At 45.4% G+C, this 21,774-nt stretch overlaps 1 protein-coding gene across 1 annotated transcript in view; it reads left to right on the top strand.

The window, feature by feature from the left end:
* pde2a (phosphodiesterase 2A) overlaps positions 1-21,774 on the top strand; it is a 229,510-nt gene that overhangs the window by 179,814 nt on the left and 27,922 nt on the right. The window contains exons 10-16 of the mRNA XM_080772141.1: positions 3,133-3,207; positions 3,430-3,471; positions 8,065-8,133; positions 8,497-8,627; positions 15,641-15,752; positions 17,012-17,032; positions 17,988-18,027. Coding sequence (XP_080628267.1) covers positions 3,133-3,207; positions 3,430-3,471; positions 8,065-8,133; positions 8,497-8,627; positions 15,641-15,752; positions 17,012-17,032; positions 17,988-18,027 — 490 coding nt within the window. The remainder of the gene's footprint in view (positions 1-3,132; positions 3,208-3,429; positions 3,472-8,064; positions 8,134-8,496; positions 8,628-15,640; positions 15,753-17,011; positions 17,033-17,987; positions 18,028-21,774) is intronic.

The raw sequence follows: 21,774 nt of genomic DNA, 5'->3' as shown, positions 1-21,774 counted from the left end.
TTGTTTCTGTGTTTTGTTGTTTGATATCAGAGCTGTGTCTCGTTGCACAGATAATCAGAGATATCAAATGTGATGTCAGACCTGTGTCTCGGTATACGCAGATCATCTGATATCACATGAGCAGAGCCACACTGCCATACTAACATGCAATATCTTTGCAATGAATGGTTTATGGTCAATCTGAGCCGAAGTGACTCAATGAATTAATCTTGATTCCTTTTCAATGAATCAATTGAGTTAATGTATTCAAAACATATATTATTTAACCACATTAGCCTCATATGCATTTCGGCCATTTGAAACTTGCTTGTAAAAAGAGCTTGTAGATCTGCTATTTTCAAAGTATTTGTTATTCGAAACCTTGAATTGTGCCGTGTGCACAATGAGAACTTTTACTGTTTGTACTTTAAGTACATTTTGAAGCCAACACTTTTGCACTTTTACTCTGAATTCCGGATGTTCACTTTTATAACAGAGTATTATATCCATTCCACACCGCAGTATTGATACTTTATTTTACTAAACCCATTTCGGGCGGGAACCCCTTTTGGTGTTAGCATTATGTTATGCTTTAGCTATTGAAAAATAGCAGATATACAAGCTCATAGTGCGCCACCGAGTGGCGCACTATGAACTTGTATGTCTGCTATTTTTTTTTTTATCGTGAAAATGTGTCACAAATCTTTGAATATATATTCTTTATACAGTTTTCTTATTTCGACGTCAGGCCTAAGTACCAAAATGAGAATGGCTGCTGCTGTAAGCTTTTCTAGTATGGAATAATGCTTTTCAAAGCCATGTGCCCCGGGGGGCCCCGGGGTGTCTAACACTACTACACTGTATGATGTTTGCCTCGACTTCATCTAATGTCCAATCCGTTTCCAGCCTCCATATTGCCTCTTCATCCAATTGAGTCAATTTCTCTCTCTGTAGGAACTGAGAGGTTATTGGTCCAGGCTGGCTGGACGTGCTGTTTGAGCTGTTACTTACTACGGACATGCTGAGAGAGACAGAGAGAGAGAGAGAGAGAGAGAGAGATTGCTTGTGAACGACTCCGACCAACTCTACAGCAGATATCTGTGGGGGGGGGGGGGGGGGGGGGGGTAGTCAGGAGATTAACAGTATGTTAATTATTGCGAACGCAGTGAGCACTTACTGTCTGTCTGTCTGTCTGTCTGTCTGTCTGTCTGTCTGTCTGTCTGTGTGTGTGTGTCTGTCCCGCTATCCAAATATGGAGTGTGTTCATCAGCAATCACTCAGCTCCATATATGGGCACAAAAGGGGCCAGGTCCACTCAGCTCCATATATGGGCACAAAAGGGGCACCATATAAGGAGTCCCCAAAGCAGCTATACGTCCAAAACCCAAATATGTACGAGCTGCGTTCGCTTCCCGCGTTTGCGCGTCTTACTCGTGTATTGTACAGTATGTATTGTTGACGGGGTGGAGCAGTATGCGCGTTAGTGCGTGCGTGCGTGCGCTACCTGTTGCACATTGGACGGCTACACCTGTGGGATCCTGAGTGTGCATTTGCCTCTCAGAGTGAACCAAATGGAGCCGTACGGATCCATCCGGTTGCATTGGTACACTCACACACTCACACAGTCACTAATGGGTTTATTTTACAAACGGATTTCCGTCTTTACGGCGTCCTATAACTCTGGACCACACCTTTTATAGAATAAGTCTCTGAGAGGTTGTGCTTCATGCCTATTGAGTGAAATGAATTGATCTCATATCAAATTAATGGCATTCTGCAGCATGTCATATCCCACAGCGTTTGTTTATATATAAGTCGATGTTGGGAGGATTTTTTTAATAAGCTAAGGATTACTGTATCGTATTCTTTTAATCATTTTTAACGATTGGGCGTGATACACATTTTCATTACTAGAGGTTCTGGCCTCTGTGTGCAGCCCCTTCTACTGTACACCTACTGTACGTGACACTATAGCCTGGTTTCCAACCTGATTCGCTGCGCTCCGTGATTTTGTTTTGTCACTTCGCAACGCGCTGATTGGTCTGTGGCACGCGTTTGGACAAAAACACCAGTTTGATGTCATATCAATGCGCACTGCTGTTGTCCCCTTATCATTCACTAAACTCACCCCACACAGCTACTGCTGTTGTCCTGCAACGTCCCCTTATCATTCACTAAACTCACCCCACACAGCTACTGCTGTTGTCCTGCAACGTCCCCTTATCATTCACTAAACTCACCCCACACAGCTACTGCTGTTGTCCTGCAACGTCCCCTTATCATTCACTAAACTCACCCCACACAGCTACTGCTGTTGTCCTGCAACGTCCCCTTATCATTCACTAAACTCACCTCACACAGCTACTGCTGTTGTCCTGCAACGTCCCCTTATCATTCACTAAACTCACCCCACACAGCTACTGCTGTTGTCCTGTGACGTCCCCTTATCATTCACTAAACTCACCCCACACAGCTACTGCTGTTGTCCTGTGACGTCCCCTTATCATTCACTAAACTCTCCCCATACAATACGATACAATATCTCCATTACCGTTACCTAGTGAAATTGTACGGCTGAGAATGATTAGTTAATTTGTGTCGGATAATGACTTATCGGTGGGCTTTCCACTAGATATTAAGGCTTGTTTAGGGTGTGTTTTAGCGCTGGGGATTTCGCCTGGATGACTTTATGGAAACACTCACTCTTGAACGAAGTTGAACGTGAGAAAGTCACGTTCACACAACGCCAGAAATGAACGCGTTCACATTGACAATGACGTTCATCAGGCAGAAATACAATGCGTTCAGTTCAGTTCACGTTCACCAAAAATACGAATGCGTTCATGAACGATCGGTTCTTTGAACACGTTCGGGTACAACACTGCCCAAGGAGTTGCGGCGTGTGTTTTGTCTGAAAGTGATTGCTTAGTTATAATGTCCAGCTGTGATCTCGACTTGTGTGACAGCAGTCACAGCAATGATTAATCTGTCTGTCTGTCTGTCTGTCTGTCTGTCTGTCTGTCTGTCTGTCTGTCTGTCTGTCTGTCTGTCTGTCTGTCTGTCTGTCTGTCTGTCTGTCTGTCTGTCTGTCTGTCTGTCTGTCTGTCTGTCTGTCTGTCTGTCTGTCTGTCTGTCTGTCTGTCTGTCTCACAGCTCCAGCAGCAGACCAAGTCTCAGTGTTGCTGTCTCCTATTGGTGTCTGAGGATAACCAACAGCTCTTCTGTCAGGTCAGACGCACGCACGCACACACACACACACACACGCGCACGCGCACATGCACACACACACACACACACACACACACACACACACACACACACACACACACACACACACACACGCACACACGCACACACACACATGAATTATGTAGTAGCATGTTGCTTTTTCCACAGCAATAGGGACAGATAGAATAATTCACCTGTTGATCTGACCTGTGTGGTTTTCAGGTGGTCGGAGACAAAGTCCTGGAGGAGGAGATCAGCTTCCCTGTGAGTACACACACACACACACACACACACACACACACACACACATGAATGGATGAATAAATAATCGGCCTTGACATAAAATCCCGGGTACACAGAACAGCCAAAAGACCAACTGTACAAGGTTCAACTGTTCCACCTGTGATTCTGAATATTATTATATGAGATGCACGATATTACATTACATTACATACATCGGTCGATAATATCGATATTGTTTGCAGGGGTCATATCGGCCGATACCGAGTTGAGAGTTCCTGAGCAAGTTAGTTTGATTCATGCATGTCTTTATTCATTAATTTATGAATTAATATATACCGTCCAATACTTCATGGATGTGTCCATTTAGTTTTAATTTCACGTTTAATTTGTTCATGTATTAGTTTCTTGTTTACCTTTTTTCCCCCATTCGTCCATTTGCTATATTTCACGCAGGGCTGCATGTTTTATTTCCACTGGGTTGATTTCGCTGCCAGTTATTACAGTTGACCAAATCTATACATGTGTAATGAATGGCAATATTCATTATTTCTGAAATGCGGCACCCCACATCTGGCAAGCAGCCTCACTTATTATTATTACTAGTCATGATGATACGTCTGTTCCAGCGAAGCTAACACAGCTTCCTCAATGTTTGACGAGTCTGAATGCATATGTATTATGTATTATAGGCTATGGGACCTCAGGGCTGTATAATCCAGATATAATGAAACAATGGATTACCAGCTCAGTGGCTTTGTGGTTAGAGTGTCTGCCCTGAGACTGGGAGGTCGGGGTTCGATCCCCGGCAGGGGCATACCAAAGACTCTAAAAATGGGACCCAGTGCCTCCCTGCTTGGAGGGTTGGAATGGGGGTGGGAAGTGAGGACGCTGGCGTCGACTGTTCGCCGCTTCACCTCCCAATGTATGAATGAATGAACCATTGTAAGGCACTTGGAGTAGGCACGTAGTGCATAGAAAAGCGCTATAAAAAAATGCAATTCATTATTCATTATTATAGGGCAGTGGTTCTCAACCAGTGGTCCTTTAGGGGGTTCCAGGTGGTCCCCAGCTAAATGGAGAGTTGGTAACCAAATGGACCCTTATACATCTTTAACTCGTAAAATGAAACATTCATTGTATACGCTCTCAAGAGTTAAAATATTGTTCAACATCTGCATTACCTAAGTGATGGGGGTAATGGGGGGAGGGGGAGTTTTTATTCCTGTTGAAATGGCTAAAGCAAAGTGGAAATAAATGAGCCTTGCGAGATAAAGACCCACACAATTCACAGCCCGGGAGCCAGGGGGGATGAGGAGAGTCTGTGTGTGTGTGTGTGCGTGCGTGCATGCGTGTGTGCGTGTGCGTGCGTGTGGAGCGTTGGCGGAGCTGTTTTAGATTACTTTACATTCACAGTAAGTGAAAGGGGAATAATATTCGAGGGATTCCGCGCCGATGGAGGATTTACTTTACCTCAACTAGAGATTTCATTTGATCATTCTGGTTCTCTGGATGGAGGGAGGGATGGAGGGAGGGAGGGAGGGAGGGGGTATTGGATGGAGGGATGGAGGGAGGGAGGGAGGGAGGGAGGGAGGGAGGGAGGGAGGGATGGATGGAGGATTGGATGGAGGGAGGGATGGATGGATGGAGGGAGGGAGGGAGGGATGGATGGAGTATTGGATGGAGGGAGGGATGGATGGATGGAGGGAGGGAGGGAGGATTGGATGGATGGAGGATTGGATGGAGGGAGGGAGAGAGGGAGGGATCGATGGATGGACGGAAGAGGGATAGAGGGAGGGAGGATTGGATGGATGGAGGATTGGATGGAGGGAGGTAGAGAGGGATGGATGGATGGAGGGATGGATGGAGGGAGGGAGGGAGATAGGGAGGGAGGAATGGATGGATGGATCGAGGGAGGGATGGATGGAGGGAGGGAGGGAGGGAGGGAGGAATGGATGGGTGGGTGGGTGGAGGGAGGGAGGGAGGGAGGATTGGATGGAGGGAGGGAGGGAGGGAGGAATGGATGTAAGTAAGTAATTAGGTAAGTAAGTAAATTGTGTTTATTCAGCACTTCTCACAGAGAAAACTCACAAAGTGATTTTGGAGAATTGCCTGCAGTGCAAATTGTATAGAGTTTTGAGTTTGTTCTTAAAAATGTCCACCGATCGGCTGCAGATCTCAACGCCTGCGGAAGAGAATTCCACAGTGTGTGGGCGCCACAACCTGAAAGGCTCTGTCACCTTTTGTTTAGTTGGAACGGTGGAACAATGAACAGAGCCTGATCCGCAGGCCTCATACCGGCGCCGTAGCTGTCAAAATCCATAAGCAAACAGCCCTCGGCGACGGCGACATTGGTTCCCATGGTGACGCGTCTATGCAGCGTGTGTCAAACATAAACACCCCGTCGCGCGTCAGCTAACTTGCCGATATTGCTTAATTCTTACATGCACTGGACATGATCAGCAGTGGAAAGAGGAAGGTGCTGGAGCAATCCGTGTCATTCTAAAACCGTTTCAATAAACATATGACATAAGATGTTAGTGTTATTTCTTCATAGCATGCCAACACATTACACAGCATAGGAGAGGCGATGGAGCAATCTGTGTAAATGTATGACGGCTATAATTTCAATAAACATGGTTATGACATGGCGTTGTAGACACTGCGTGTAAGTGTAGGTTCTGCCGTAGTAGAAAGGGCTGCGACGGAGAGCAGGGTTATGTATCGAGCACTGATCTATTTCCAGTTGCCAGAGCCGACTGCTGTAACCGTCGTTCAAAATGACATATTAGTTGTTTAGTTTGAGCCACCAGTTTTTTTATTTGGATAAAAAAGAATAAAGCTTTTCTCCTCTCCTGAACAGTTAGTCTTGTCTCTGCATCAAAGAGAGTCACAAATACTACTTGGCTTTGTCCGCGGCGTAACCATCTTTACATACATACTTTTTTAAATGTCTATGGGAAAAATGCATTGGGAATCATTTCCTGGTCCTGGCGTCGTCATGAAAGGGGGCGGGACTGCGGCGTGCTATAGAATGCTATGGAATGCCACATCAATAATGACATGGTATCTGTCTACATAACATGCTGCTATATCTAAATTACATAAGTTGAGCCTTAGCATAAGCCTGTAAGTTGTTCGTCGAGGGCTGGCTAGGGCAAGTGCTACGGTAAGGGCTGTGGGCTAAGATGGAGTCTGAAGAGACTACGACAGAAGATTGAGTCTGCAGTTCTGACTGCAACGGGGAAAGTTCATTCCATACTTTTGGAGCCAGATGGGAAAAGTGTCTAGGAAGTGTGGAGCGTTGTCCCGGCTGTTCTAGTGAAGGTTCTGCCGGCCTTTGAACATATGGGGTTGCCATATACCTTTGGTTGCTTTGAAGGCCAGCATCAGAGTTTTGTTTTTCTGTGCGGTCCGGTAGCGACCGGGAGCCAATGGAGGGAGCGGAGAAGGGTGGAGACATGTGAAAGGGGAGCCAATGGAGGGAGCGGAGAAGGGTGGAGACATGTGAAAGGGGAGCCAATGGAGGGAGCGGAGAAGGGTGGAGACATGTGAAAGGGGAGCCAATGGAGGGAGCGGAGAAGGGTGGAGACATGTGAAAGGGGAGCCAATGGAGGGAGCGGAGAAGGGTGGAGACATGTGAAAGGGGAGCCAATGGAGGGAGCGGAGAAGGGTGGAGACATGTGAAAGGGGAGCCAATGGCGGGAGCGGAGAAGGGTGGAGACATGTGAAAGGGGAGCCAATGGCGGGAGCGGAGAAGGGTGGAGACATGTGAAAGGGGAGCCAATGGCGGGAGCGGAGAAGGGTGGAGACATGTGAACGGGGAGCCAATGGAGGGAGCGGAGAAGGGTGGAGACATGTGAAAGGGGAGCCAATGGAGGGAGCGGAGAAGGGTGGAGACATGTGAAAGGGGAGCCAATGGAGGGAGCGGAGAAGGGTGGAGACATGTGAAAGGGGAGCCAATGGAGGGAGAGGAGAAGGGTGGAGACATGTGAAAGGGGAGCCAATGGAGGGAGCGGAGAAGGGTGGAGACATGTGAAAGGGGAGCCAATGGAGGGAGCGGAGAAGGGTGGAGACATGTGAAAGGGGAGCCAATGGAGGGAGCGGAGAAGGGTGGAGACATGTGAAAGGGGAGCCAATGGAGGGAGCGGAGAAGGGTGGAGACATGTGAAAGGGGAGCCAATGGAGGGAGAGGAGAAGGGTGGAGACATGTGAAAGGGGAGCCAATGGAGGGAGCGGAGAAGGGTGGAGACATGTGAAAGGGGAGCCAATGGAGGGAGCGGAGAAGGGTGGAGACATGTGAAAGGGGAGCCAATGGAGGGAGCGGAGAAGGGTGGAGACATGTGAAAGGGGAGCCAATGGAGGGAGCGGAGAAGGGTGGAGACATGTGAAAGGGGAGCCAATGGAGGGAGCGGAGAAGGGTGGAGACATGTGAAAGGGGAGCCAATGGAGGGAGCGGAGAAGGGTGGAGACATGTGAAAGGGGAGCCAATGGAGGGAGCGGAGAAGGGTGGAGACATGTGAAAAATGTGGTTGGTGGATATTGCTCATCTCCTTTCATCTCACCTCTCGACCCCCCCTCCCCCCGCCCCCTCTCTCTCTCTCTGTCTCTCTCCAGCTGATGTTTGGGCGATTCGGTCAGGTGGTTGAGAAGAAGCGGTCCATCTCTCTACTGGAAATGAGTGTGGTAAGGAACACACACACACACACACACACACACACACACACACACACACACACACACACACACACAGTGTGGTAAGGAAGGATCATCTCTGCTGTTCACATCATGCACTTAGTCCATCCCAGATGGTTTGCTCCTCATCGACACACACACACACACACACACACACACACACACACAGCATGGTGGACATTCTTCAGTGTTGTCTTTCACTCTCTTGTCTTGGCTGTCTGTCTGTCTGTCTGTCTGTCTGTCTGTCTGTCTGTTAATCTATCTCTCTCTCTCTCTCTCTCTGCCTCTCCCTCTCTCTCTCTCTCTCTCTCTCTCTCCCTCTCTCTCTCTCCCTCTGTGTCTCTCGTCCATCAGGAGGAGCGCAGACAGCTGTCCAGTATGCTGGCGTGTGAGATCTCGTCCATGCTGTGTGTTCCCGTGCCCAGCAGAGCCACCGGCCAGGTGGTGGCGCTAGCGTGCGTCTTCAACAAGCAGGGCGGTCAGAGGTGTGTGTGTGTGTGTGTGTGTGTGTGTGTGTATGTGCGCAAGTGTGTGTGTGTGTGTGTGTGTGTGTGTGTTCGAGTGCGTGCATGCACCTGCGTATATCATATAATCACACCTGTGTGAAGTGAGGGGAGCTAATATATTAAAGTCTAACTCTTGATGCTATCATTAGGTGATGTAATGGCATTTAATGTAGAAGGCACTCCGTCTTTGGTGAAAAATTAAATAGTTTATTTGAAGATGAGCAAGGCAAATAAATAACAGGACCAACGCGTTTCGACCAAAAAGGTCTTCGTCAGGGTCTATCTGCCAGCTTGGCTGATTAGTCACCCTTAAATACAGCCAGGTGGTGGGTGTGATCCAATCATATCATTACATCGTTATTATTTCATTGTCATAAATTATTTCATTTTAGTTACTAAATCAAAAAATAACAAAACATATAACAAAAAAATATATATATATATATATATATAAATGCAGGGCTATCAGAGGAAAGGCATGCAGGAAATCAACTTCATCAAGGCCAGGAAATGTTGTGGCTTTTAGAGTAACTATCCAATATGTTTCTCTTTGGAGCAGTTTGTTGAGTCTGTCACCACCTCTGATGTCGCTTTGAATAGCTTCTATTGCTGTAGCTTTCAGAGAGGAGGGGCTCCCGTGCTCCCGTGATAGTATAAAAACAACCACAGGGACATTCGAGGCCATAAACAATGAAGGTTGTGTTACAATTTGCAAAATGATTGGTTTTGTATATATGGTTAGTGTACACATCAATGAATGTATTTGTTTTGGGAATATTGTCGCAGTGGGTACAGTGACCACATGGAAAATTGCAGACAGGTTTCGGAAGCCAACTAGATTTAGGTGGTAAATGACTGCGCATCAGCTTGTTCTGTAGCGTGGGGCGGGCGCCCTCTTGTTGATGAAGAGAAGATCTCCTTCATACCTGGGTCACTGTGTAGCAGACTCCAGTTACGTTTAATGATGTTGTGAATATGAGCCGACTGTTTGCTGAACGTGGATGTGAAAAAAACATTATTTTTGAATGGGCGTTTCTGTTTGGAACTCAGGAGGCTCTTTCTGTCCATCTCTTTTACCTTGAGGACTCGGTGATGTTTCCAACTCGGTTTGTTTGTAGCCGCGCTCAATAAATCGGTTTTTCATGTCAACAGCTTTGGAGGAGAAGTAATTTTCTTGATCTTATATGCGTCTGAAATTGGCCGAAGGGGATATTTTTTATGAGGTGAGAAGGATGAAAGCTGTTGCCGTGTAGAATAGTGTTACGATCCGTGTCCTTTCTGAATATGGTTGTGTGTAGCTCTCCCGAAGGTGTTTTTGTGATTTTCAGGTCCAGGAAATTGATTTCAGTCTGACTGTGTTCTATGGACAGTTCTATGCTGTCACTGGTAGTGTTGAGATACTTGTGGAACTGTATAAGATCTTGTAGATCACCGTTATAGAATCGTCAATGTATCGTCCGTACCAGATGATATTGTCCCGGTGGGGGTTGGAGGGGCCATGGATGTGTTTATCCTCCCAGTGTCCAAGGTAGAGACACGCGTAGTTGGGAGCAAAGCTTGCCCCCATGGCAGTGCCTCGTTTCTGTCTGAATAGCTTTTCCTGGAAGACAAATACATTGTTGTTTAGAGTCCATTCGATTAGAGTCATAGTGGATTGATTCGGTGGCTCTTCGTCTGTCCTCAGCTGGAGGGAATGTTTCACAGCTTTAAGACCATCTTCATGCTTGATGTTACTGTATAGCGATGTGACATCCATAGTGACCATGAATGCATTTCCAATGTTCTTGATCTCCTCTATTTTATTTAAGACATGTGTGGTGTCTTGTATGTAAGATGGGAGAGTAAATACAAATGGTTTAATGAAGTGATCAATGTATTGGGAGGCTGGTTCAGAGATAGTCTATACCACTGATGATGGGTCGGCCTGGGGGGTTAGTCAGATTCTTATGTATTTTTGGTAACATGTAGAACGTAGGAATCCTTGGACCGGTTTTGCATAGAAAATCCCTTTCCTTTTCTGTTATCCACTTCTGGCCCATTGCGTTGTCTAAAATGTCAGTCAGTTCACGTTTCATATGTTCAAGTGGGTTGGATCAGGGGCGTCACTACCGTGACGCAGACAACGCGATTGCGTGGGGGCCCATGACGCCTGAGGGCACACCCAGGTCTGGAGAAAAAAAAGAAAAAGAGGTGGCAAATTTAAAAAATAAAAATAAATAAAGAGGCGGCGGGCCCCTTAACAATATATTGTTAACTGAGGTTGATTTTACGTCGCAAACCATTGTAGAAAAATACAATCACGACTTAACCTGTATCATTCCGTGAGTGCCTGAGAGACAGCATTTCAAACGTGAAGACCATCCGAGAGCTCACAAAACTGACTATTGTGGAGAACAGCAGCATTAGTGCTAGTTTTGGCGAAGTCTGCACTGTATTGCTGCTTTTCCTAACCATTCCAGTCACAGTGGCATCAGCCGAACGTTCATTCTCAAAATTATGGCTGATCAAAAGTTATCTGAGGAGTACAATGGGACAGGGTCGGCTCAGTGGACTTGCCACTCTGTCCATCGAGAATACCCGTGCGCGCCAGCTGGATGTGAATGACCTGCTGTCTAATTTTTTTTCTCCTCTCAACCCGCTGTCCAAGGTGCTAATTCAAGTGGCCTGCTGCCTGTGGGTGGTCTTCAAACAAAGCTTTTCATATGGAGATTTCATATGGACATTGTTATGTTGGAAATGGAATGTTGCTGCATTTTACATGGAGGACTTGAGCATAATTAATTGTGCAGGGGCGCATACAGCGCGCTGCCGCTGCTGCGCAACTAACTGTCCATTCTGCCCATCAGCTCATTTCTTGTGGTCAAAACAGCTTTGAGAAACAAAATGAATAGTTTAAAATAAAATGCCAGTGAGTACTTGATTATTTTGTTGTTTACTTTATTGAGCATTTCTAGCTTGCCGCTTTGTAGTTTCCCGTGCTGCGCAACATGGCTTTATAGATTGATAGCACATTGTTTTGGCTGTTTTCTTAGTTTCTTTTCATAATTGGCTAAACAGAAAAGAGACCGAATTTGATATATAATGCCACTTGCCACAGCTTGAATCTATTCATATTCATCAAACCGTTGTTTTAAACATAGTTAATTTGTTTCTAAAGCGGCTTGGTGGTGGGGGGTGGGGGCACTCTGGACCATCCTGCGTCAGGGCCTGTCGCTGCGTAGTGACGCCACTGGGTTGGATGATAGTGGTTTATAATATTCGGCGTTATACAATTGATTATGTGCTTCCTGTATGTATTGGTCTCTGCCCCAGACTACCACTGCACCGCCCTTGTCCGCTCTTTTTATGACAATGTCTTCATTTTGTGAGAGTTCACGTAGAACTGCGTCTTCCTGCTTAGTGAGGTTGTGAGTAGTAGGGCGTTGAACAGTTTGGCAAAGAGAGTCAACTTCATATGACACCTTTTTTGTGAAGGCAATCAGGCATGGATGCGTTGTTAACAATAGGACAAAAAGTTGATTCGGGTTTGAATGTGGGACCCGTAGGCAAAATAGTGTCAGAATCAGAAGTAAAGCAGTATTTTGGGGATTCTGGTGCCACCAGGCTTTCAAATGTAGGCTTCTATAAAACTTGAATAAATCAACTTTTGTCTGAAATGCATTTATATTGTTTGTAGGTGCAAAACTAAGACCTCTGGAAAGCAGGGAAGTACATACTTGTCATGGCATTTAATGTTTGTGTTTGCGTTGGCGTTTTTAATGTTTGTTTAACTAAAAACAATCATTAGACCTGTATATAGGAGCGCCCCTCGAATAATGTAAAATTACACTGCATGCTTTCCCTGTTTTAATCGCTTAAGGGAAGAGAACAATGCCCCGAGGTGCGTTCTATGCACCAGCGGCGCGCTACACAATAAAACATTTGGACAAAAAAAAGGTACTGTACAGCGTTACCGTAATGAGGTCGCTGTGCGGCGCGGGGAACATTGATCATGTGGATTAGCATGGCGATGCAGACACAGCATAATGATGTTGATGATGATGATGACGGCGGAGAGGAAAGGACATTCTATGCAACCCATGCAGTCCAGGATAAAGCCATTAAGGGATAATTTATAGAGATAATATTTCCGGGTATTTCTTTATCCCATTTTGGGCGGGAACACCCTTTTGGTATTTGGGATCATTTATGTTATACTTTAGCTTTTGAAAAATAGCAGATCTACAAGTTTGTAGGTCTGCTTTTTTTAAATCCTGAACATGTGGTGCAAATCTTTCAGAGCGAACGTTTTTTTGACTCAAAACCTTGCTTCTGGGGAGTCCCTGGAACAACATATTTTCAGATGGGGGTCAATTTCATAGAATTTCTGGGGAACGCCTTGACATGAAATAGTTTGAGAACCTGACATAGAACCTGACATAGAAAAATTGGTATTTTCAGATAAACTGTCATGATTTAGAAGCAGTGCCGTCTCTACAGGGGGGCATTGGGGGGCATTGCCCACCCAGATTGGATTTTGTGCCCCTCCAGTCCAGATTGGCCAGTGTTTAGAAGACATTTTGTGGAATGGTCCTCCTGGAGACGGCACTGTTTAGAAGACATCTGTGGAATGGTCCTCCTGGAGACGGCACTGTTTAGAAGACATCTGTGGAATGGTCCTCCTGGAGACGGCACTGTTTAGAAGACATCTGTGGAATGGTCCTCCTGGAGACGGCACTGTTTAGAAGACATCTGTGGAATGGTCCTCCTGGAGACGGCACTGTTTAGAAGACATCTGTGGAATGGTCCTCCTGGAGACGGCACTGTTTAGAAGACATCTGTGGAATCGTACTCAGGTCTAAACGGGTTATGCAACCAGCAGCAGAAATGCCTGCCATCTCAGAGCAGGGGAGGACTATATATATATATTATCCAATTAATTTCAATTCAAAGGAGCTTTATTGGCATGAGAGAACAAACGTTTGTGAAAGTGTCGAGTACAATACAATAAAAGATAGTTGAAAATGGGGGAAAGTGTATAGAGTTGGAGGGGGTACTGCATTTTGTAAACCGAGCTATGTCACATCGCATCATTATATTATACGTGTTATGACAGGGTATAAAGCTTTTAACAAATAGCAGAAATTCTTTGCAGTCACTTTGGGATAAAGGGCAGCATTTTAAATAGTATACAGGAAGAACTCAGATTTAAGATCTGTTTAAAGGTCACACACACACACACACAACTAGAAATATAACTTTTTTTGAATCCACTATAATTATTTGAAATTAGGATGCATTACTATAGTTAAAGCTAGCCAGCGGCACATGAAGTAATTAGAATCAGCCTCGTCTCACCAGCTGCAACGATGAAAGTGATGAACACAATAATTACAGTCCAATTAATAACAATGGACTGCACATTCTGCATATAATAATGACTTTCTTACCTTCATTTATAAATTATAACCCATTGAGACCGGATTCTACAAATGTCTTCTTAACCCATTCTGACCGGGCACCCATTTTGGTGTTGGCATCATGTTATGCTTTAGCTATTGAAAAATAGCAGATCTACAAGCTCATATCGCGCCACCGAGTGGCGCGATACGAGCTTGTAGGTCTGCTATTTTTGAAAAATTCGAAGAACGACTGACATTTTTAGAATCTGATCTCAGGTCAGAATGGGTTAATCAGACCCAGTGTGTGTCCCGTGGAAACCTCGTATGAATCTGATCTCAGGTCAGAATGGGTTAAACAGTTTTCTGAAAAACCCATGTTTCTACGTATGTCCAGTGGTTCTCAAACTTTTTCACGTCAAGGACCCCCAGAATGATATGTGTTCGGCCGCTAAACTCCATCTCACAATATGTTGTTCCAGCAGGGACCCCCCAGGGACCCCCCAGGGACCCCCCAGGGACCCCCCCAGGGACCCCCGGCCTACAAGCAAAGATTTCAGTTAAAAACGTCTGCTGTGAAAAGATATTTCCTGTCGTATTTCAATGGCTCTGGTGCCCCCGAGCATTCACAGTCAAACACCATGCAGGTGTGATAATTATCATCTCTACATGTACAGTAACTGTCATATTCTGAGGAAGACATTGGAAACGTAATGGTCTTCTTTTGTTTTGTCCCCTCTGGGATATTCGTCTTCACAGTTTGTTCCAACAGAAGAAACAAACCCACATTTAATTTACCATATAACACCAAGACAATACATCTCCAGTCTCCATGTAGCCTATATACACAGAACCAGTGGTGGAGAGTAACTTAATTGTACTACTACTTATTCACTTATATTCTTCTTATTCTTATTTTTGCCTTTTCTTTTTCTATTGACAGATATACAGTAGGTTGACAGAAAATGGGGAGAGAGAAGCGGGTGGGGGGGGAGACACGCAGCAAAAGATTGTCGGGATCGAGACTCGAACCTGCCGCACGCTGTCAGGTTGGATTAGCAGCCTAGGTGCCCGTGGACCGCTAGGCCGCCCCGGGCCTGTCATTCATATCATTGTAAATAAAAGTATTTGTATAAATAATTGGGTAAAACTGCAGCTTTAACGAGCCCACCATTGTAGCACCATTGCACCATTTACTAGTTCAACGTTGTGTGAAATGCATGCTTTTCAGTCCAATAATCCAAACGCATGCTCGATATTATTAGTTATGTATTTGTAATAGGCAGTGCACTGCCGACCAGAGGTGTGCCACTGATGCCCTCTGCTGGCGAGGAAACGGCATGTCGGTTCTGTACACAGTGGTTCCAGCATCTCTGTGTGCACTGTGACACTTACACAGAAACTCACTGTGAAATGAATTAATCTAATCTACAACCTCACAACTCATGCGTGATGTGAGCTTTTCGATCCGATACCTTGGTAGTTGGTACAACATAGTATAAAATAGGGTTTCAGTGGGTCTAACCACCTCTGTGTGTGCATGCGTGCGTGCGTGTGTGTGTGTGTGTGTGTGTGTGTGTGTGTGTGTGTGTGTGTGTGTGTGCTCCTCTCCAGACACACCCAGGCAGACGAGCATGTGATCCAGCATTGTTTCTGCTACACCTCCACTGTGCTCACCTCAACGCTGGCCTTCCAGAAAGAACAGAAACTCAAAGTGGAGTGCCAGGTAACGCACGCACACACACACACACACACACACACACGCACGCACACGCATACACACCAGACCGTGACCCTGTGGTTAGAGTGTCCGCCCTGAGACTGCGAGGTCGGGGGTTCGATATCCGGCCGGGTCATACCAAAGACTGTAACAATGGGACCTATACCTGCCAGGCACTCAGCATCAATGGGTTGCATTGGGGGGGGTCAGTCCCTGCTTGGCACTCAGCATCAATGGGTTGCATTGGGGGGGGTCAGTCCCTGCTTGGCACTCAGCATCAATGGGTTGCATTGGGGGGGGGTCAGTCCCTGCTTGGCACTCAGCATCAATGGGTTGCATTGGGGGGGTCAGTCCCTGCTTGTCACTCAGCATCAATGGGTTGCATTGGGGGGGTCAGTCCCTGCTTGGCACTCAGCATCAATGGGTTGGATTGGGGGGTCAGTCCCTGCTTGGCACTCAGCATCAATGGGTTGCATTGGGGGGGGTCAGTCCCTGCTTGGCACTCAGCATCAATGGGTTGCATTGGGGGGGTCAGTCCCTGCTTGGCACTCAGCATCAATGGGTTGCATTGGGGGGGGGGTCAGTCCCTGCTTGGCACTGAGCATCAATGGGTTGGATTTGGGGGGGGTCAGTCCCTGCTTGGCCCTCATTCCAATGCCAGTGAGTCGATGTAATCCCTCCATCTGAGCCTTGGTCTGCCCGGAGGTCTCCTCCCAGTGCGACGAGGACCTCCCTAGGGAGACGCTCCAGAGGCATCCTAACCAGATGCCCGAACCACCTACAGTAAGCTCTAAAAGCCTTGGGGCTGTATTTTGCGTGTCTTAAGTACCAGGTCTTATTACCTAACTTGAGTAAACTAAAGACCTGGAGGCGTGATCAATGTCCTTATAGCCACTCAGAATAGCCAAATGGCATTAATCACGCCTCCAGGTCTTTAGTTTACTCAAGTTAGGGAATAAGACCTGGTACTTAAGACACGCAAAATACAGCCCTTGGTGTGTCGTATTCATTCGACACGTTTCTTCAAGTACTTCTTGGAATAGTTTGTTTGGTATATCCATCTTTTATTCCAACTCGTAGCGAGACTAAAAACAACCGTAACTCTTTTGGGAGGGGACCCAAACAATGCGACGGTATGTTATTTATATTATTATTACCATCTGGTCTAAACCACGCCTAGACCGGATCACACAGCGATATAGTAACCTGGTTAGGTCCTTGCTGATGCTGGCTCCACCCTCAGCCCCATCCTTCTGTCATTCCAGGAAGAACTCAGCACCAGCCAGGTAACGCCAAACAAACAGGAATGAATTAATAGAACTTTAACCAAGAACTTTAACTATAACCATCAAACCAAGTAAAACGAGTGCTGTGCAATACTCAACAAACGATACTAAAACAAAACAAACCAGTTGGGTTTTATGCCTTTTTAAGCGACTGCAGATGAAAACTAACTGGAAAAGTGTGCTCCTCGATCGGATGGCATATCTCCGCCAGGCTGTGTTGTCTCTGTAAGTCGTGGTCATCAGGGTTGTGAGGAAGCTTTTCACATTCATGAAAATTGATGCAAGTTTTCCACATGACATCAAAGGTGATGACGTGTACACTGGTCTGAGTTTTTGGATAAAATCGGCTGTGTCTGAGAGATGTACACAGCCACACGGATCTACGCACACACACACACACGCACATGCACGCACATGCACACACACACACACGGACAAGGGTGAAAACGTAATCTCAGTGGTGGAAAAAGTACAGTGTTTTACTTAAGTAGCAGTATCAATACTGTAATGTATAAATACTTTGTTGTGGACTAAAAGTACAATATTTGCCTCTGAAATGTAGGCCTAGTGGAGCAGCAGAAAAATGTTGACATACTCAAGCTAAGTACAACTACCTCAAAATGTTACTCACAGTAAGTACAGTTACTTAAGTAAATGTACTTGGTTACCTTCCACCACTGCCTAATCTCTGCCTCCCTGCTTGGTGGAAATAACTGAACAAGTGGTGTGTGTGTGTGTGTGTGTGTGTGTGTGTGTGTGTGTGTGTGTGTGTGTGTGTGTGGGTGTGTGGGTGTGTGGGTGTGTGTGTTTGAGTGAGCACTGCAGGCTGAACTTTAATGTGTGGCAATGGTCTGGGCCATCACTCACTTGCACGCACGCCCCACACACACACACACACACGCCGTGTTGTTACAGGAGCTCTTCAATTGCACTCTCGCTCTGCTTCTCTCCGTAGGCACTCTTACAAGTTGCCAAGAATCTCTTCACACACTTAGGTGAGTGTCTCTCTCTCTCTCTCCCTCTCCGCCCATACCTCTCTGTCTCTCGCCCTCCATCTGTTTTTGTATATGATATCGTCTGTTGTTAGGAGGGAAACCTCACATGTCCAAAACTGTTAAAGATTCCTGGAATCAAATTCAAAAACAGCAAAATCTACAAGCTCTTGTGGATCTGCGCTACTTTTGATGCATCTGTTTATTAATGGATTTATTATTTGGGACTCCGTTGTTCGTCTGTAACGAAAGCTTTCACCTGGAGCTCCATATACAGTATGGAGACAACCTGGAGCTCCATATATGGAGACAACCTGGAGCTCCATATATGGAGATAACAGCGACATCCAGCACAGACATCAGGCTAATGTATAAAACTAGAATTTCGTGGCCACTCAATCCCAGAGTTACTTCGCCACGCACTATGGGAAGAAGGAAATTGCGGGAGTTGACTCCACATATAGTAACGGATGGGTTATTAGTAGTGATGCACCGAATATTCGGCTGCAGAAAATATTCGGCAGAAAATGGCTAAAAATGCATTTTCGGCGTATTCGGTTTCGGCCCGAATAGGCAGAAAATATATCGCCGAATAGTGTATGCAATTAATGCATTCAAAAGAGCTGATTAAATGTTTTATGGACCCATAATAGTGATTATAATTTAAGTTAAGTTTTGCCATAACCATTTATTTTGCCATAAATCAGGTAGCTTTAAGGTACGGCCATGACAGCAATGGTATGAAAAACGATATATAATATTAATCATATTCGGTATTCGGTTTTCGGCCAACTGTTTCCTATATTTGGTATTCGGTTTCGGCCAAGAATTTCCCTTTCGGTGCATCCCTAGTTATTAGTTATTATGTGTAGTGTAGTGTAGTCAACATGTTAAGGCTCGTACACACTGCCCGGTATTTGCTGCGATTATGCTTTCGGGGAGCATTTTTGGCGCTGGCCGAGAAAAACCCCTGATCTGACGTTAAGTGGTGCCCAAATGGTAGATCACGATCTACAAAGGCTTTGCAGGTAGACCACATGACATGGCACTAAAAATATATATAATTTTAATATAAAAAACGATTTTTGCATCTGCGGCTTTAGATGATCTGAGATGACTTGATTGATTGACATCAAAAAGGGCCTGTCAGCTCAAACACACAATGCAATACTTGTTGTTGCTTACAATCATCAGTAGCAAAGTCAAATGCCAACAAAAATAAAAGCCTACGATTTGCATTGTTCCCCCTCTATTTCCCATTCCATGTGCGTTTGTCTTATATGTAGCCTATATGAAAGGCCCCTCAATTACATTTTGTAACTATTTTCAGCAATGGGATGATAGTTTTATTTGGTGGGTATGTATCTCTGAAGTCCATAAAACAAACTAACATAGGCTACTTCTCTATAAGCAGAATCATGAATAGGCCTATTTCATTTATACAAAAGGAGAAGAGAGAGAGAGAGAGAGCAATGTGTTTGTGGCTCAAACTTTGTCTAATATTTTTTTAGAGCAGTGGTTCTCAAACATTGTCATGGCAAGAGAAAAGGACCCCCAATATTTTATTTCTTTTATATCTACAAAAATAATCCCAAAATCGCTGATAAATTAAATTACATTACTTACTAATCGCTTATTTGGCAACACTGGCCAGAAACGACCAGTGTAGCTTTTTGTTGCAGCTCCGTGACTGGGAGATGGGAACTTTCTGTTACAGTTAAATCAATATAAAAGTACCACACAACTGAAAAGTATCGCGACTGTGACCGCAAGGTAGAGACGTGTGTGGCTATAATGACGCACAGCTGTTATGTAATCGCGCATCTATAAATTCTAATCGTGTGTGGTATTTCTTGGGGAGACGGGACTGTGTGTGTGTGTGTGCGCGCGCGTGTGCGTGTGTGTGTGTGTGTGTGTGTGTGTGTGTGTGTGTGTGTGTGCAGGCGTATGTATACATGTGTACTGGGCAGTTGGCTGTCTGGCGAAAATAGTATACATGTGTACTGGGCACGCAGAGCCAACTCGCAGGCAGTGCCTCAGGCCAGATGCCCGAGAATCGGTACAGGATTCTCTAGGTCACCAGTTTTGGTGTGACACACACGGCTTCCACATTTAGCTTCATACTGGGTGAAAGTGGCGTTCCAAAAAATATTTTTCCCCTCGAAATTCTTATTCACAATGAGATGGAGTTGAGGTGTTTGTGTTTGCTTGCTGGAGCTATAATTAATGTATTTGCATTAAATGTCCACTCGCCCATCTAAGTAAAAAGCAAGATGGCCGATTGTGAGACTGAAAAGTAGTGTGGGGGCGGGCCTGGAGGGCCTATGAGAACACGGAGCAGTGTTGCCAGGTTTGCGAATTGTAAGCGAGTTGTAGTGTGTGTAAATAGCGTGGTTAAAAGGCCTTGTGGCCTTGTTTCTGCCCGTGTTGGGGCATGTCGTGTCCACCAGTTTCTGTCGACCAGTTTCTGTCCACCGCTTTTGGCACGTGATCAACTTTAGCATTGTATAAAGAGATATGGGTATACACGGCTGTCATCGTGTAAAACCTTATATAAGAATGATCTGAAGAGGTTTAGGAGAATCTAGCAGCAACCTGCGTAGTCTTGTCTGAGAGATTTCACAGCCTTCAGCACGAGACAGAATATCTGGCCTCACAACGCAGATATATTGTCGCGTAAGAGGTTTCGGCTTCCCGGTTAAGTTCTAATCGGACACCACTGCGGCGGGTCCTAGCCCAGGCAACCAGCACTAGTTTGAGTTAGTATTTTATACGGCCCTATGTAAAAATCTGACCTGATATACAGAGTGAGCAATGTTCTGCTGGACGGCACATCTGAACGGAGGTCCAAAAACATACCGCTGTGCCGCCGTCGCAGTGAAGCACGAGGTGTTCGCCTTTTTATTGAAATTTATTGAAAAGATTTCCAGCACAGGATGAAATCCTCTACGCCAGACTCACAACAGACATAAATACATATTTAAAATTCACAAGTACATACATACATAAATACTTTCGTATTCCTTTTTTTTTCTTTTTTCTTTTTCTTTTTTACACTTTAAAAACAACCAAGTTCATGTGGACCCGCCCTCTTTGGTTTTTTTTTTTTATATCTTAGTTATACATAATACTCTTTCAAGTCCTGTATTTACTATTTACCAGTCTATGACCTTACAAGCCAGCCCTATAGTTATACAAAAAACCTTTTGTTGACCAAAATTTGTCAAGTCTATTCTTAAAAGTATTGACTGAAGGAGCCTGGACCACTTCCTCCGGAAGTGTATTCCATGCTCTGACAGCTCTAAGTGTAAAGAAATTCTTTCTCTTTTCTGAGTGACAATTTAGTGGTAAGAGTTTAAGAGAATTCCCTCTCAACTCATACCTGCTGTCCCAAAAATGGACAACAGGCTCGGCTGTAAAGTCATATATCTGGTGAACAAGTTTATAGACCTCGATCATATCTCCTCTATGCCTCCTGTACACTAACTTTGGAGGAGGTCGTGGTGGAAACCGTGATCGGATGGATGTGAGCGTCTTCAACACAGTGTCTCTGCGCTGGACGGCGTTGGGTCCCTCCTATCGCCTCGGCCACACGGCTGTGCTGATAGAAGATGTCGTCTACATCTGGGGAGGCTATGGGGGAGGGGAGTACTGGAACATGATGTATTCATTGGATGTGGACACCCATCTGTGGGTCAGAAGAACCAAGGCTTCTGGGACTGTTCCAGAAGGGACGTGCAACCTCTCGGC

The sequence above is a fragment of the Protomyctophum bolini genome, assembly GCF_963924005.1.
Source record: "Protomyctophum bolini genome assembly, chromosome: 9".
Taxonomy (NCBI): domain Eukaryota; kingdom Metazoa; phylum Chordata; class Actinopteri; order Myctophiformes; family Myctophidae; genus Protomyctophum; species Protomyctophum bolini.
The sequence above is the reverse complement of the archived record's forward strand: the minus strand, read 5'-3'. Positions and strand labels throughout refer to the sequence as shown.